The sequence below is a fragment of the Drosophila innubila genome, chromosome X (genome assembly GCF_004354385.1).
Source record: "Drosophila innubila isolate TH190305 chromosome X, UK_Dinn_1.0, whole genome shotgun sequence".
Taxonomy (NCBI): domain Eukaryota; kingdom Metazoa; phylum Arthropoda; class Insecta; order Diptera; family Drosophilidae; genus Drosophila; species Drosophila innubila.
Window position 1 is genome coordinate 26104498 of NC_047626.1, and position 18903 is coordinate 26123400.

Here is an 18903-nt window from a genome sequence, read left to right on the forward strand (position 1 = left end):
TTGCTTGCTCAACTTCACTTACCCCCTTTCATTCTTTTCCCTTTCACCTACCTATTTTCTCCTAACCTCTATGTGCTGCCAAGGAATTTAGACGTTTTTTGTAAACTTTTTTTTGCTGCCCTATACCCAATGACATGACTACAAGAAAATGTATCTTAACTTTCTGAGAAGGTATGTAACAAGCAGAAGCTCTCAAATCAAGAAAGTAAGAACAGGGAGAAATGTTCTTTTTATCTATCTTTAAAATAAGTTTTCACTTTTACGCAATAAACAAAAAAAATATGATTAAAAAAACCCTTTTTACAACACTGGATCCATCTAGCGTTTGTCCTGATCCTACTAGAAGAAATCTATAAGCTAAAAAAAATAATTATCATAATCGTATTCACAATATCAGCATTGGCGCCATTTAGCTTACGCTTACTAAGTTTTTAGAAATAAAAATATGTTCAAAACTATGTAAAAATTAAGCTCAAAGCTGTCTGCAGGGTGTGTGGTAATTGATCACACAGCACCGCAACGTTTCAACTTGTTTGCTTATCTTTTAGACATTTTTTCTAGTTGTTTTGCGAGCAGTTTTTAGTGTGCAACGAATTCTGTGGCTTGCTAACATTGCAACAAGGAAATTGTGAAAAAAAAAATGGTATAAGTTCACATACAATGCAGCATAAAATGCTGTGCGGAAAAAAATACACAACTCTGATATACCCTGTACATAAAAATATACATTAGAAAATCAATTTTCCTCTTTTTTACAACTTAAAGCTGCCGGTTAATTAAACCAAGACTAAGTGTCCACTAAAGGTAGCAGAGAACCAGCTAACTTAAAAAACACAAATCTTAAAAAAAAAAATGGATTCTAACAATTATAAAAGAAGACACAATATAATTGATTTCACTTCCGTTTTTTGTTTATAGCATACTTTTTGGGGCAGTGCAATTGATGTGAAATTGATAACATTAATGCTTACATTAATATTAAAGTTATTTAAGGAAAATATTGAAACTGAAAAATGAAATATATAGCGCCAAAAAATCCAAATCCATATCCCAAAACATTTTTATTGATGCAACACTTGTTACAAGAGAAAGAATGCAAAAAATCTCAATCTGACCAATAACAAAAATGCCTATGAATGCCTAAATATACCCCGAAATATGCTCGTAAGCTGAATGGATTTTTGGGCAGGCAACAAGGATCATTTGGTGCCGTAGTGTGGCGCCATCTGGCGTAAAATGCGTTTTGTGACACCAAAAATGGGCAGATAAATATAGCAGATGGCAGATTTTTGTAACCAGGTAAAAACTGTTAATCAGGATTATCTACGACAAGTTGAATGCCCAATAGAAGTGCACAAATGTAACTAATATGGCATATGCAACTGCCACACAGCCAGCGATGTTGCAAGTACTTACGGCATGTTGTATATCGTTTTAAGGATAGGGGCAGGGTAAGTGTCATAAGCATAAAGCCTTGGCAAAGTGTGTGTTGAATTGTTTTCAACGAAAGCCAAAAACGGAAAAAGACGCGACGCGACGCGACGCAGCGCGTTGCAAGCTGCATTTCACTCTTGCAACTTGCAACAAAGACTTTGCTTTTTTATGGCCAAGAAGAGTCGCGACAAGCCAGCTGAAGAAGCTGCAACGGTGCAGCAAATGGGGTAAGAAAGGATAAGGAAACTCGAGGCACAAAACAAAAAACAAAAACAGAAAAAAAATGAAGGAAAATTGTTGGAAAAAATAGGATGAAAATGGAAAGGCTGCAACAGCATCTGAAGAACGTGCGTGGCTTAGTTTCCTTAGGTTTAACTATGGGTTTTAGGGGGGGTTGAGTTAAGTTTTTTTTTCTCTATTCCTCAGCTTTCAACATCAAAAACTAACAGAACGAAAACAAAAAACAAGGAGAAAAGAGAGAAATATTACTAAGCGAAAACAACGATAACAAAAAAAAAATGTATTGTGTAAGCCATTGTTTTTTTTTTTGTGTATTTTGTCGCAATTTTTTATGCAATTGTTTTTGTTGTTATTATTGTTGATATTTTGCTTGTTTGCAAGAGCTTAGCTGGTGTTTTTTTTCAATGCTTTAAACTTTAAAGTCTCAATATTGATGGACTCAAGCTGTTGGACATTCAGAGAAAAAAAATTCAATCGCGTTACAAACACATTTTTCAATTGCTGTTTTCAAAGAATCTTGTTCTTAAAAAGTGTTAGTTTAAGCCCCAATATGAAATTTACATTTTAATATTATTAACTTTTATTTATATGATTTCTAAGAAGCTGTACAAATTCAATAAAACTCTTAATTATTTGCTGATTACTCAAATCCCTTTTGTCAATCATATAATATTTGACCGTTTTGTAAGTCTGCATTTTAACTTTTTTTTTATGTTTCCATACTTAGTCCAGTTAAAGTCATAACTTTGTCCCAACTTATACGGTTTCCCTTTGGAGCATTTATTGAAATCTGCATCTTAATTTTGATCAAATTTATTTTTAGAAATAAAATAAATAAATAAAAGCGAAAAGTCTCATTTTTGATACTTATGTGAATATACAATACATAGTATTTATTCTCTTGTTTTCAACACATTGAAAAGTCAACAATTTTGATATATAACGAATAAAACTGTTACAATGTGATGTTAAGATATGAAGATTTCTGTATGTTTTATGGTTCATTCAAGTGACAAAACAGACTCTTTTTAAATTTATTATCTTGCGCATTTCTAAGCAAACTGTGAGCATATTTTTATAGCTAAACAACATGAAATTATGCAGAGAAGGAGTAAGTGTGAGAGCGAGATAGAAATAGAGGAAGAGACGAAAAATTTGTTCCGTGTTTCTTGAATGCACCTTGCAATTTTGTTGTTGTGTTTATGCTTTTCTTTTTTAGCCGCTGCACAGTTGACACACTTACAGATGCCCTAGCCATCTCTCTCTCTCTCTTTCTCTCTCCCTACAACGTTTTTAGCCTTGGCTCACGTGTCCCACGTGATGAGCACTGCTCAGATTTCTTTGGAATTGTGTTTACTTCTTGTTTTCTGGCCAAGTTCTGTGGTTAAAACAGATACACAGATAGAGGGAAAGAGAGAAAGAGAGTGTGTGTGTGTGAGAAAGAAAGAGATAGATAACCGAATATGTAAACAATAGAAATATATAAAACTGAAATGGGCTTCCAAAAGTGCGAAGACAACAACGACAACTGCAACTTGCACCATTAGGCAAGCAGCAGATGAAGATGAAGAAGAAGACAAAGAAGAAGGAGAAAAAACAAAGCAAAGCTGCCACTTAAAAATTGCCTGCTACGAAAAACCTTTTAGGCCGCCTTTTTTTTCCTTGCCACTTTTTGAAGTTTACTTAAATCGAGTGCAAAAAAAAAGCAACAATAACGACGTGGCAGCAACAACGTCCGCATCAACGATTAGAAAATGCTAAGTTTAACCCAAAACCGACTGTGAAAAAATCTGAAACAAGCAAATTAAAAGTGAAAATTAAAATGATTATTATTTAAATGACCTACATAGGATTTAAAATTAAATTAAAAAAATAATACAAACATAAAAAAAAAGTAAAAAATTGAGTGGGCAGAATGGACCGTGGTAAAATTATTAAACAAAATTCATAAAAAGTTTGTAGACAAACAGACAATTGGACATGACTATATCGACTCAGCTGATAAGGCTGAACAAGAATTTATACATATACCTTATAAAGTCGCACCTGCCTCCTACTGTCTGTTGTGCAAATTAAGGTCTTAACCAATTAAATAAAACCTTTAGACTTTTAAAATACAGGGTCTAAAAATGTCACGGACAGATCGGACCAATCAATGCATAGATTTGAAGCTTTATGTTTGACAATAAGCCAGGGGATCGATGAGGCGACAACAATGCAACTGCAACACAATTGTTGCAGCTTTTCTGTTGACAGACTATGTGACATTAGGCGGCTAATGTCAGACATGGTCTGACACTGTACAATTGCAGCAGTTTCTAGAAAGAGATGGAGATCGATACAGAGTGAGCGAGAGAGAGAGAGAGACAGGGAGATAGTTACACTGAAGACGAGTCCCATGGCAACAACTTGGCAACTTCTGTAAAGCGGAGACAGCCACAAATCAAACAATTTCCGCTAGTTGTGAAAACAGAGAGGGGGACAGTGGCAAGGAGGGATAAAGACAGAGAGAGAGAGAGAGAGAGAACGGTTAGGGTAGACACACACACAGTCCGACACACTTTCGTGCAAATGCAATTTGTTGCGTGTGGCATCGTCAGTTTATTGAATTTATTTATATGCAGTCGCTTGCTTAGACATTGACTGATTGATTGAGTGATTGAGCGATTGAGTCACTGGGAGAGTACGAGACCAAATTTCATTATGGCCTTTCTTCCTCTTAGCGAAAAACTGACTTGTTGCTTTTCCAGTCTCTCTCTCTCTCTCTCTCTCTGTCTCTGTCTCTGCTGGGAAACCGTGAATATCGTGCTCTGCACTTGCACTTGGAAAATACATTTTAAATAAAACTTTTGATCAGACCTTTAAGGGAAATTGCAACACATTGGCATCCTTAATGCTGTTCCCATCAATTGGAGTCTTGTTTTGAATTTTTATCTAACTCGTGTTAACACCATGTAAAAGTTTTTATTTTATCATGTAAACTTAATAAAATGAGTAAAGAGTTGAGGGCTTCTTTTGTTTTAGCCCAAAAGAGTATTCTACATATAATTGGATTTTACAATCCAAATTTTGCATTAGAAATTTTGCAATGAAAGCAAGTGCAATATTATGACGCATACAAATTTATGTTTTTTTTTTATTTTTTTCAAACATGGAAATTATGACGGTAAGACTTTCTACGCCAAAATTGCATTCAATTGAATTAATGGCATTTTTTGTATCGCTCATAATTAATTGCTGCGCGTAAACGGGATAGTAAATAAGAATAAAATTATTTAAAGGATTTGTTATTCAGATGTGAACCACAAATCTCTAGGGATTTTAAAGACAGTTGCATAGCTGTTGATCTTGAAATGACTAAGAATTAATTTTATGCACATATTCTCAAAGTCACAAAAATCGATTATCCTAAATTTATGATTTAAAATTTAAAATAAAGATTATTTAACATGAGTTTATTTTGTGCAATAAAAACTCAGTCATTTTTATCAAATCTCAACTGAAATGGATGGAAAATTAAATGAAATAAAAATGTATTATTTTGACAGCTGAAAGCAAGACGGATTTGGGTTGTTTGAGAATTGTAGAACATGCCTGATTATTTGCTATAAAATAAAGTTGTGTTGTTTTATCTTAAGATTCTGATATATACATATATACTTTATATTATGAAATGCTGCTGCTGTGCATGAACTTTTGCAAATATTGGGACATTTTCGATGTGCTTGCAAATTATGATTTCATTCCCCATTTCGTTCCTTTTCCATTTCGTTTCATTTCGTTTCGTTTGCTATGTTACATTTATTTGCTGTTGTCCTGTGCAAAGGGACACGCTGAACACTCTGGACAGTAAACACGTTTGACTTCGGACCCGTATGGCTTTGGCTTAAAGGATTTGTCAGTTTAGTTATTAAAAACTCATGAGTGTATGCCTCTGCGTGTGTGTTGGTGTGTCATCGTTACACTCGGTGACAGTGTGTGTTCGTGTGTGTGTGTCTGAGGGCGAGTCTCACTTGGGAATTCTTCCTCTCATTTTCTGGCTCTTATTGGGGCTTTCACTTCGATTTAACGCTGACACATATCGCTGGAGAACTGCCTTTTTTTTCTTTCTGTTCTGTCCAGTCTCTGCTTCTTCTTGTTCATTTGCTTTCGGCTGTTTGGCTTACTTACTTTACTCTTGCTACTTTTAACCCCCACAACATGTCGCCTCTTTTCTTCTGCTTCTTCACTGAGCCTTCTGCTGCTATTGACCAAAGCGACGGCATTCGGTTAAGTAAGTCTGTGTGTGCGTATATCTGTGTGTGTGTGAGTGAGTGTGTGAGTGTGTGTATGTTGCAGTTGTGCTACTGCCGCCTGTGTGTATTTGCCTTACAATTCCCCAAATTGTAATTTTATAGCAACGTCATTGCCCAAATGCTCAAATAGACTTTACCCTCTTCTTGGCATCGCCCAACTTTTTATGCCGTCCAACACTTGGAGGAACTTTTCCCTTTTTTCTTTTTTAAGTTTTTTTTCTTACTATTTTTTTGGCTGTTGGCTCTTTTACTTATTCTAGCATTTCAGCCTTAGCCTCTTACTCTGTCTCTGTGTCTGCTCAATTCGATTTCATCTGCTGCCAAAGTGCTGCCAACTGAATGCAATTGCATTGCCATTGGCAATGTGTGTAAGTGTGAGTGTGTATAAGTTTGTGTAACAGCGTCAAAATACCTTGCAGGGCAGTATAAAATTGAATGAGGTATATTGACTTTTAAAGGCAGTTTGTAACAGCTTTGAAATTGAATATTTTATTGTTTCTGATTAAATAACACTAATTTATTGTTTAACTCTATTATTTAATATCTTCTTATAGTTTCTACATATACATAAAGATCATCTATTTTAGATATGTATTTGTATCTAGATTATTATCCCACACTCTTATTCTGCACTTATTTCTCGATAAATTTCAATCCCTACATCTTAAAATATCGATAATCTCTATTTATACTAGATTAACCTAAAATTTAAATTAAATATACGTGTATTATTTATATCTAGGACTGAAGGAAGAAAATAGAAATTAAATGTTATACCTTTAAATTTATTGGGTATCTAACAATTATTTGAAATCATATTTTGTTCTCCTTGACTTACTTAGAGTAAGTTAAATTTTTAGAAAGTTAATTTAATGAGATCAGCGAAATACAAATGTTCTAAAAATTTTGTTACTAACTTTAGAAAATTGGCTTAAAAAGTACATTTAAATACTAATAAAATAAATTAATAAAATGAAGAATCAAGTAAGAAAAATCTCATCCAAAAAGTGATTTTGATAAAGTGTCCATTACATTTTCTACATAATGAGTTTAACAGAAATTGGGGTGAAATCGAAATAATTATTATATTGCTATTTGAAAATTAGTAAATCAGCTGGATAGACCTGTCATCTCTTTTTTAATTATTTTGTGGGAAGTTCATTATCATTACAGGGTATTGAAGCAGTCAATAATAAACTTATTGACTTGTTAGCGTATTTTGTTTGCTGTACGCGCGCTAAATCGCTGGCTGTGCAATTGGGCCTGAGGTTTGGGTCGCTGTCGAAGGAATTTGGGATCAACCATAGAGTGGAGAGGCAGCTCAAATGTTGATGCTGTTGCAGAGTGTCTATCGGATTTCAACAGCAGCAGCAGCAGCGGTTTTAGTTGCACTCATCCTGTTGCATGGCCATTTCATGTTTAGATATCAGTGCTGAGTAGTTGTAACTGTGAGTTGGTGGGCGGGGGACAGCGAGTTCCTTAGGGGGCTAGTTGGCTAAAACGGATATTTTATTCAATGCTTCATTTAGTTGACCAACCGCCTATCCAAAAGGGTCAAAGGTTCAATTTATGTTTAGAAAATTGCAATTGCAAATTCATTTGGTTGCAAGAGCATCGTGTTGCAACAATGTTGGCCATGCCGCACATAAATCAACTGTAAATTAAACGCTCGTCGGCAAATCGAAATCAAAAACGCCATTTCCCAACAATACAGAACTGAAAAGTCGTTTATTTAAGCTTCTCTCGGCCGATCGCATTTTGTGCAAATTGTGTGCCAAATCGAGTTGCTTCGAGTGTGTCCGGTGAAATGCCCTGCCCTGCCCCGCCCCAGTCCCTGTTCACCATACGCATTCCCATTCCTCTTCCAATTCCTATTCCTGGGCTCTTGGTCTTTGCATCCTGCTGGTGTCACTGTTGCGGGTCCCTCGATAGGCAAACGGAAGCTCAAACAAATAGTCAACGAACTAAGAGTGTAACACACACATTGAGAGAAACAAGTGTAAGATAGAGAGAGAGCTAGGGGGATGGAGGAGGAGTAAGAGGTTCAGTAAAATAAGTAATATCCTCGTTTGTGCCCGGGCGTGGCCAGAATAAGATTTAATCGCCACTGAACCAAAAGAGATATGGCTTTCAAAAAAACATTTTCATTATGCAACAATGCGAACGCGAAGCTCCATTTTCCTACCAGCTCTTCTCCCATACCCCTGCCTTTCGCCCCTATAACCGGATCCATTTCTTATTTCAGTGCAGTTTGCTGCAAGACTCTTTCTCATCCTGCAGCAGACTCATTTTCCTTGTACAGATACGTGTGTATGTGTAAATACGTGTGTCTTCATGTATTCATGAATGTGTTTTTGAACTTTATTCACAGGTTCGCCACAGCCCACATATCGTTGGCTCAAGGATGGCATACCCGTTGCCGATTATTCATCCAGTCAATTTTATCGCATTCACATCACAAGACGCGAGGATGCCGGCAGCTATCAGTGCATTGCCAGGAACGATGCTGGATCTATATTGAGTGAAAAGAGCGATGTTGTTGTTGCCTGTAAGTACACACACACACACACCCAAACACCCACGCACACCTACATAGAGCAAGACATGCTATTACATATGTGTATATTTTTGTTACACTGATAAAAATTTACGTTTTAATTTATAATTTATATAATTTAATAATATTTTTTATTAGGTTTTTATATTTTCCAAATTCTTGAAACAAAATATTTAACCCTCTAACAGGCAAAATCATATTTTTTTCCGCTCAAACCGACAAGACCGTCTACAGACGGTCTTCAGTTTTTCGTTTTTTAAGAATACTTCTATTTGCATTTTTAAATTTATTTTTTTTTTAAATAAGAAAATAATATAAGCTACTATCAGACGAACTCACAAATTGATAGACTTTGTCAATATATTTTTATTTTTGCGATTAAAATTGCAATTTTAATAATAATTAATAATTAAATTTGGTATTTCTCACAATTTCAATGTTTAACAAAATTCCGTAAAAAATAAACGGTTCATCGGAAATAATCATTTATATTTAAAATCGTCAGAAAATCAATTCTTAACACATAATAAATAAACTCGAAAAGAAATATTTGTTAGCTTTCTATTCATACTCTACAAACTTTACCCGTTAGAGGGTTGAGTTTACAGATAAAAATCAAAATTGGTTTTTAAGTTTATTAGAATGGATTCAATAAATAATAATAATAACAAGTACATATGATAAAATACTTTTGATATCTTAAATGTTTGGATGAACTTGGTTTTTAAAAAAAACATTTTTTTTAAAACACGCCTTAAATAAGAAATGTATTCATTTCAAAAATGATATACAACTTCCGCAAAATATTTGTTTAATCGAATGTATTAAAATCGAACTTTCAATTGTTTCGATTATTATCGATTCGTAAAAAATTGCTGACAAAGATATTTTTCTCAGTGCATGCTAAGCTCAGGTGTGGAAAATTATTAAGCTGACTACTTCAGGCATTGACAGCTTTTTGTAGTGTCAGCTTACATCAAATGAGGTCTAAGCCATTTTCATTCGTTTGGTAATTGCGTGGGAAAGTTCTCAGTCTGTCTGTCTGTCTGCTTGTGCAACTGTCTTCTTGTCAACAGTTAGGATTCATTTCGAAACGATACCTTTCGTCCTATGAAAAGCTTAATGCCATGTTATCGTTATAAATAATTTGAAATCTATGTCAAAATATAATTTGATACAATTTCGTGTAATCGTTATGATTACATCAATCCTCATTTCCATGAGATACCCAAGTACTCGTTTTATAGATACTATTTGCCAGATAAGTTGGCCAGTAATTGGACTTTTTATCGGAATCTTACACGCAATACCCTGACAATGGCCACCCCACGGTCTAGTCTACGTACTTATATCGATTGATATTATAAAGATAGTTGTAGATAGCTATAATTATGTAAAAACATGTGCATTTAACTGCGTTGTAAAAATACTTGGTTATAAACGCGAACTTCAGTCGATTGTGTTCTTATTCTTAATTGACATAAACTAATTGAATTTAACTCGAGTCTTAGTAAATTTTCAACAATCCATCTTATATCTATATATATAAATCTTATATATATATAAAGTTCTTTGTCCAACTGACTTACCATTGTACAGGCCAAACGGCTTGACATACGACCTTAAAACTTGGCCACAATAAACTTAAGATAATTTCGTCGGGAGATAAGGCGGCGTTTTGGAAAATTCGACCTGCAAGTGCGTCAAAATGGAGGTCAAAGTTCGCGTTTATTTTGATTTGATATAGCAGCGTTTTGTCAGCCAGCGGGCTTAGTACTTAGATAGAGGATGTTGTCGTAGACTCACGCGCACGGGGTCGCGAGATCGAACCTAGACCGAGAAAAATTTTTTTTATAGTTTCATTTTATAAACAATTTTATAAATTTTTCGATATTTTTAAATTTGATCAAAATCGGGTTACTATATCATATAGTTGCCATAGGAACAATCGGGTTCATATTAAGCTTTAGTAGGAAAAACTTTTCTGTTTTTTAAGTTATCTCAACCAAGCTCACAGGTTCGCTTTTGCACGCCAAGTCTCAAGTCTCAAACGGTGAATAAACGTAGTAGTCTGATTTGTATAAGAAGGTATCATGTCATTTAGCATGTATATATATATTTGCGTAAAAGAAGTTTATTTTAGAAAAATATTAGAAGTGCTCCTCTTTTTCACGTTTCAATTTTGCGAGCGAAGCGAGCAGGGGGCGGAGGCCCCAAGTATTAGTATAATTTTATAAAGATTCCTATAAAAAAAAAATATTCAATTACAACACTCCTTTGCAAAACAAATGTTTCACTCCAGCGTAGCGAAAGTTGTGTTCAATATAAAAATTCCGTTGCTGAGTGCCTGTTTTAATTCAACGTTCGTTTAATGACATAGCTGCCTCAAAAGGCGTTTCATATCTGTGTTTCATGCTATTTATTCCCATCTCAATATGTGCGTCTGCTTCGAAAAGCATGCTTCAAATATGTATCAATATATTCTACACTCAAACCGAAAATTCACCTGGGAAGAAAACTGTAGCAATACTATAGGAGCATAAACAGTTAATTAAACTAATTGAATAATAAGTACTTGACAAATGGCGAAGGGAGAGGAAAACATGTGGGACAAGAATTTAACGTGGCGTCGATTGAAGCGTCCACTTAATAGCACACAAAGATAGCGATTTGTAATCGGAGCTTGCTGTACACGAGAGCAGCAAAAGTTACGTGCGACAATAGTGTCAACTTTCAACTTAGGGCAAGATGACAATTGGGGGTACGTTGCTAATCAAACGACTGTCACAGCAGTGGCAACAGCACCGACAACGAGGACGACAACAACAACTTGGTTTTTAGGGCGATAGATGTAGCTGCTAATTTTTCTTTAATGCGAACTTAATTACAACAAAAGCAACAACAACAGTGTTAAACAATTAGTGAGAAGTGAAAGAGAAAAAGAGAATGGGAATGAGGGAATGAGTGAGACCACGCGATAGCGACACTTGAGCTGTGTCACATGTGTGTGCGCATTACGAAACTGCTTGAACCTAATAAATCGAGCTCTCGACAAGCTTGTGACCTTCTTTTCGGAGCATTATGATAATGATGATGATGTAGTAGTTGTTTGTGATGACGATGATGATGATGATGATGATGGTAATAGCAATGTTGACGAGTCAAGGAGTGAGAAATGTTGGGTCTAGTCTGACTTGGAGCATCGTCTTGAGCACTTAATTAATTGTGGGAGTGCTGCGCTTAAACTGAACTAATAACCTTTAGAGCTGGAAGTACGGTTCGCAATTGAATAGGCACGACTACAGTTTACCCTGCTATCAGATCCTTATATTATATTATAATTATTAAAACTTGAACAGCATCCCTTAAAAAACAGGTTAAGGTAGATTTCTTGTTTAATAAACATTTTTAAAATTAAATAAAATTAAAAAGAAATCAGAAAATAATATTATTTTGTTTGCATATAATCATTCCAACAAAAAGTTGTTTAGTTTTCAAATTTATTACTGGTTTCTAATGATAGTATTTTTATATGTGCGAAGGTGCCGCTTTAAAATTAAAGTAAATTTGATCTGCATATGGTACGCAGTATACCAAATGTAGCTCTTATAGTCCCTGAGATCATACAGATACTGATTAAGAACATAAGTACTTTATGGGGTTCGAGATGCCTGTTACATTCATTTGCACAATATCAATATACCCGTTATTTGACCATTTTTAATGGGCTCAGGGCATACAAAGTGGGGCAACCAAGTGGAATAAAGTCAAGTAGGAGGAGGTGGAAGAAGCAGGGGGAGTTTTCAGAAAATTGCCTGCCCGCAGGCCGACGTTGCTTGATTCAATTAGCTGGCGTGACACTTGAGCCTCAACTCTACATGAGAGAAGGCACAAGGTGAGCGGAGTGGAGAGATGGCTGGAGGGGGTTAGGTCACTAGCGCTATTAAATTGTAATAACACCGCGCATATTTCAATTTTAATAACTAATTTCTATTTTTCATAATTTTTATTTTCTCTCGTTCTTCTTAGATATGGGCAACTTTGAGAACACCACCGAGGGTCGCTTAACCGTTGTCAGCGGTCATCCGGCGATATTTGATATGCCCGTAATTGATTCGATACCAAAACCATCCGTCGATTGGCAAACGGTGGAGGGACCTCTAAACTATGACATCAAATATGCCATCACGCATTCCAATCAATTGATCATCCTCAGTGCCGACGAGAACGATAGTAAAGCGTATCGAGCGAGGGCAATGAATACACAACTTGGCAAGGAGGAAATGAGTGCGTTTGTTCATTTAAAGGTCACGGGGGATCCCTATGTGGAGGTGGCACCCGAGATAATTGTGCCACCGCAGGATCTCAAGTTAAAACGTGGCGAAAGCTTTGCCGAACTGCAGTGTATTGCGAATGCTCGTCCATTGCATGAGCTCGAGATGATTTGGCTGAAGGATGGAATCGCTGTGGAAAATGCTGGAATTGCACACACACTCAACGATCCCTGGAATCGCACTCTGGTCCTGCAGCAGGCGAATAGCTCACATGCCGGCGAATATAGTTGCCAGGTGCGTTTACGTAGTGGCGGCTATCAGACAGTAACTGCCACAGCGCAGGTCATTGTCCTAGAACCACCCCTGTTCTCTAATCCAATGCGGGCAGAGACTTTTGGGGATTTTGGTGGTCAGGTTTCGTTGCCCTGCGATGTTGGCGGTGATCCAATGCCCAAAATACAATGGTTTCGAAATGCGGAGCGGATTGAAACGCAGCTACAAAGCGGCGGGTAAGTTATACTCGTTTTACAACCACCAATTTAAGTAATTCTAAATTATACTAAAATTTAATTCATTTCTTTTTGCCTGAGTGAAATTATTTCAAAATATCACTTATTGCACAGTTTTCATTGTTGCAAAACGATAACTACGAGATATGTGTGATTTATTATAATCGTTCTCTATAAGACAAATTACTCAAATGCATTTGATTTTAAATCCGATCTGTCAATTTATCGCAACATGGAAGAACAACTGAATTAGCTCAGCATATTTTTTTATGCAAAAAAACTAAAATGAAGCTGAATTCGCAAAATATGTGTGTGCTAAAAATCGAAAGCAATTAGTTTATGTGAAGGAGAGAGATAATTACTTGTTGATGCCACACTAATGATGAATCATTATGCTTGCCACATCTTTTTTGCAGATACGAACTGAAAGCGGATAATACGCTGATAATTAAAAAACTGACGCTCAACGATGAGGGAATGTTTCAGTGTCTGGCAAGCAACGAGGCCGGCGAGAAATCCGCCTCCACCTGGCTACGAGTGAAAAGTAAGTCAAGTATTTATATCGCTTACGTGAGTTAACAGAAAACAAAATGGACTGAGAATGCGAATATATGTATGGATCATTCAAACTGACTGATTTCGGCGAAATACTAACTAATACATGCTCCTAATCAAGCTCGCCCGCCTCACATACGAGAGTTATCTGATTAATTTAAGTAGGAAATCGCAACTTTTTTTGAATGCAAATAGAAAACGAACAGTTTATGCTATCCAAAAAGTCAAGTTACTTAAAGTAAACATTTTTCGAGACTATCTTACATTTTAGTAAGCTACTATTTTAATAGCCTATACGGGTATATTAAGTTTTATTATATATTGAAAAATAGATTATAACCACAAAGGACTAAGTTCAGACAGTTAAATGCACACAATTTTCTTATATTAACTACATTGATAAACAGAACCGGTTTCGAAAATGAAAATCAACTTAAAAGAATAAAACTAAGTAGCCTTACAATCAAGTCGTTTTCTTTAATCTTTAATTTAATAATTTATTAATAAAATTGTTAATTTTGATACTTCGGGACAAAATTAAACAATGTAATCAAACTGTGCATCAAAATTATAAACGATTTAAAAAAAATAGCTTTTTCCTACTGACTTATCAGTTAACCTTCGTGAATGCATACTAAAATCGCTCTCACCCTCTCTCTCACTCCCCCGAATATTTCATGCTAATTTGTTGTTGTATTAAACCCATGTGTGTCCCATTTCCAAATCACAAATCTCCCATAAAAAAAACAAAAAAAAAACATAAGAACTCACACGAAAAGCAGCAACAACTGAAGCGGCAGCTTCGCTGCAGCCGCGCGTGAAGCGTTTGGCGCAACCGCGCATCTTGCGGGTGAGAGCATCGCATGTCGGCATGGGATCGGGATCGGGATCGGGATCTGGTACGGGCTCGCAATCGGGCTCGAGAACGGGCATGCAACCCGGCCAGGGCATGGGCACGGTCTATAAACGCAAGGAATTTCGCTTTGGTATGGGCAAAAAATAAATAGCTAAATAAAATAGCAATAACAACTTTGCAACATGCACCTAACTTAACACTTTCAATTACACTGGCAATTATACAATTGTTGTTGCTATTGTTATTGTTATAGTTATGACTATTAAATACTTTTTGCCACCGCACGCATGATGCACTTGACTTGCATGAGTGGCATTTGAAACTGCACTCGTTTTTCATACACTTGCACTCGACTCGCTTATTCATCATCAGCACTTCACACAGCACCCCCTATTCCTCTTCCCCCTCACCACCCACCCTCGAACTCCACTAGCAACTTGCCACTTGCCTCTCAACTGTTTTAAATGCGACGTAAATGTGGCAATTTGTTGCTGTTTATGACTAGTTTTTATTGCTTCATTATGTGCTAGAATTTATCATCATTGTTTGTAGTTGCTGAAGTTGTTATTTTTGTTGTTGTTGGTAGTTGCACGTAGTTAGTTACTCACTTAGTTAGTTGCTTCAGTGAGCCACACAGTATTTGTGTGTGTTTATTATATGTGACTTTACTATTACACATTGTACATCATTAAAATAAACTAAATTATTTAGTATTAAAAACAATTGAAATGAAAGTTTTGTTCAAATCTGTATTTAATTGCTTAAACTATTAAACAATTTGTTTGTATTCTCAATTTCGTCTACAAATCAGTTTTAATTTCCACAGCATACTTTTTGGAGTCAAATTTTGTGAATCAAAAGTATAAGCTGAATACCTTTTATTATTATATACCCTTTACAGTGGTTATGTAATGAATTTTGTAATCCATTAAAAGGAGATGAGTTCTTTTCTTTAAAAATATATTGTAGAACAGCAAATACAATCAAATTGTTAAAATATTTTGTACGACAAATAAGTTTTTAAAAATTAATATTACTCTTATATGTGGAGCATGTTCATATTGTGTAATAAATATTTATATTTTATTATCGAATGTCTGTGTTCAAACCTATGAATATTGAAAAAAACAGGGTGTTCACTCTGAGTACAGATTCTTGATGAGGTTGAAAACTTTATAGGTAATTGAGACAACATTGATTTTAATTTATGTCCTGCTAGAAATTTGAGCAGAATCCCACAATAATAATGTCATAGTTTTGGGACATTTCAACTTCGGCACATTTTGCATAGTTTTATTCCACAAGTATTGTGTTTTGTTTATTTTTTTAAGAGCCTAAAAGGATGCGACAGACAATATTCTTGCATTGAAGCGAAGTGGATGCTGAAACAAACAAATAATATTTATTGCAAATTATTAAAAACAAATACTTGAATAGTTGAAAATTTGCGAGAGTCCACTTGTTTAACAATTCCACAACAATTTGTAGAGCGTGTTCTCTCTCTCTCCCTTCTCTCTCTCTCACTCTATCATTTTTATCTCTGCATCTGTCTCTGTTTTATGTTGCCAATCTGAATTTGTTAATATTAAATTGTCATAAATTTTAAAGCAAGAATGCAAAGTCAATTAGTCTGTCGGAATTTGGTCAAGGCAATATGGAAACTGCTTGGACTTGTTTTTAGCCTCGGCAAATAATTGATGCACTCTCTGGGTCTCAAGTATGCCATAAAGATGCATTGTTATTGTTATTATTAGTACATATTCTAGTAATAATAATAATTATTATTGTTATCATTATCCCCATCATCATTATCGTTATCATCTTTTCCGTCGTCGTGGCATGCATATTCATGGCAAGAATGTTGAGACTCTTGACGAGCTTTCTCCTGACACCCAAGTACCGTTAAGTGCCACGACTTCATCTTCATCCTATAAGAAGAGCGCCTGCAACAAACTTGTGGCACACACACACACACACACACACACACACACACACACACACACTGACACACTGACAGACACCTACAACATTTGTATATGTATTAAATTTGGACTTGCTGTGGGACAATTTCGCATTTTAATGAATTTAATAATGTGAAAATGAAGACAGCTAAAGGAAATGCGATGAACTATCACACACACACTCTCGCTCACATGCACAGTTAGAGAGAAAGAGACAGTGACAGACATTGTCTGTAGGAATGTGGAAACCCGCTGGAAATTTCTTCAATGGTCATGCAAAAATATACCTTCAACCCAAATTATTGAAGCCGTTTATTTTATTTATAGAAAATCCAAAAAAACCATAGAAAAACCTTTTGTAATTAAAAATTTTCAAGCTATAAGAAGTTATCTTCTCTTTTCAAGCATTCTTAATGTTTGTGAAAATACAATTTGAATACAAAAGTGATATTAGTTGTCTTTATGTATATCTACAAATCAAATTGGATAGTATAATTAATAAAAATTGTTCTTTATGTGAAAAGTTCCCTTCCATTTTCATGCTTATACTATAACACGTTAACTTGTTTATCTTCAAATTCCAAATAAATCTCCTTAAAACTTTAATAATAGTTTTAAAAATAAATGCAACAACATACCAATTTTAAGATGTCAGTTATGCCTGAAATGCTTTCTTCTTTTTTCATGCTATCAGCATGCATAATTGGTAAATAAATGTGTAATTTCAACTTGTATGTAAAGTATAAAGCTAAAAAAGTATTTTCTTTAAGTAATATACAAGACAACTTAATTTTTTTTTAGAAATTCTTTAGAGATAAATACAGTTAAAAGTTAGATTATAAATAAAGACAGTTAACTTGAAGATATTGTTATGTTTTGAACTGTATAGCATGACAAATTCATGCTTTTGTCATGTCCAAATTCGCAACTGGGTGGGCCCAAAAATGTATGCTACATTATTTGCCAGTTGCCAGTTACAAGTTGCGAGTGACAACTAAACAATTATGCAATGCTAAGGGTAACTTTTTTAAAAAAAAGAAGGAATTTTGTTGGCCGATTAAATATTTGACAAAAGTTCAGTTGCAGTTGCAGTCACAAAAACGCTGCCGGCGTCAACAGCGCCGTCGACGTCGACGTCGACATCAACATTCATATTATTTGTTTAAGCCTGGTTCACAGAAAGACAGTTGAACAGATGGTCAGAACGCAATTTCTTGCACTGCTTGTCTCAAAACATTTTACACAAATGATGATGCAGAATGATAGAAAGAGAAACATAGATAGAGTAAAAGAGAGGAAGCGAGACAAATACTTGTTGTTCAAGTTGTTGTTTCTTTTGATGGCTCTTTAAAAAGTTGAATAACTGTCGGCTTACCCTCTCTCTTTCTATCACTCTCCGCCTTCCTCTATCTACACACTCGTCTCTCTTCCCTTGTTGTTGGTATTTCAAAATATATTTTTCGTATATTTTTATGGGCAGTCTGTGGAGCTGTCGACCACTTGCCATGTAAATTGGAAATTTCGATGCATATTTGTTGAGTTGAGTTATGCTTTAGCTGCAGTATCCCCTTGCTCCCTGTTGTTCTCTGTCTCGCCCGCTATTTCACTGGATGGAGAATTTTGTACCCTCTGCTATCTACCCTAAACCGCTGCTGCACTTCATCGAATTAAACTAGTTAAAAGATTTTGTCCTCGTGCTGCGGCAACGGGCGTTGGTTTATTGAAAAACTTTACCCAGTTAACTTTAGCGACTTTGGCTTGAGAAACAGCTCAGTTACTTTATAGCGCTACCCTAATGCCATCCTAGTACCACCCTACTGTCGGGTAGAGTACCTTCCATCTCTGTCTGTGTGTTGCAAATGACTTTCTCCTACTCTTCAACGCAGTTGTTGACGTTGCGCCTCATTTCATTTTATGTCCTGGGTAAAATTTCAGTCAATTTGTTTGACTCGTCGCGCTGAGTAAGAACGCACCATTTTTCTCCATTTGGATTAAGCCAGGGCTTAGACTTATTTTCCAATTGTGTCTCTTTTACAAAATTTCGCAGTGTTGCATTCCACAATGGCTGTGACACGCTCTCTGCCACCACAACTAAAGCTTCTTTGGCGTGGACAATTTGACGGCCAAGTCTTGGACCTTATTAGCCATTATTAGCCATTCGTTGACCTCTTCTATTGTGTATTTTATTAGCGGCTTATCTGCTATTTAGTTGGCTCAAAGCA

General features: G+C 35.6%; 1 protein-coding gene across 1 annotated transcript in view; it reads left to right on the forward strand.

The window, feature by feature from the left end:
• LOC117793674 (protein sidekick) overlaps nucleotides 1-18903 on the forward strand; it is a 104842-nt gene that overhangs the window by 65263 nt on the left and 20676 nt on the right. The window contains exons 4-7 of the mRNA XM_034634062.1: nucleotides 8341-8517; nucleotides 12556-13309; nucleotides 13726-13862; nucleotides 14665-14850. Coding sequence (XP_034489953.1) covers nucleotides 8341-8517; nucleotides 12556-13309; nucleotides 13726-13862; nucleotides 14665-14850 — 1254 coding nt within the window. The remainder of the gene's footprint in view (nucleotides 1-8340; nucleotides 8518-12555; nucleotides 13310-13725; nucleotides 13863-14664; nucleotides 14851-18903) is intronic.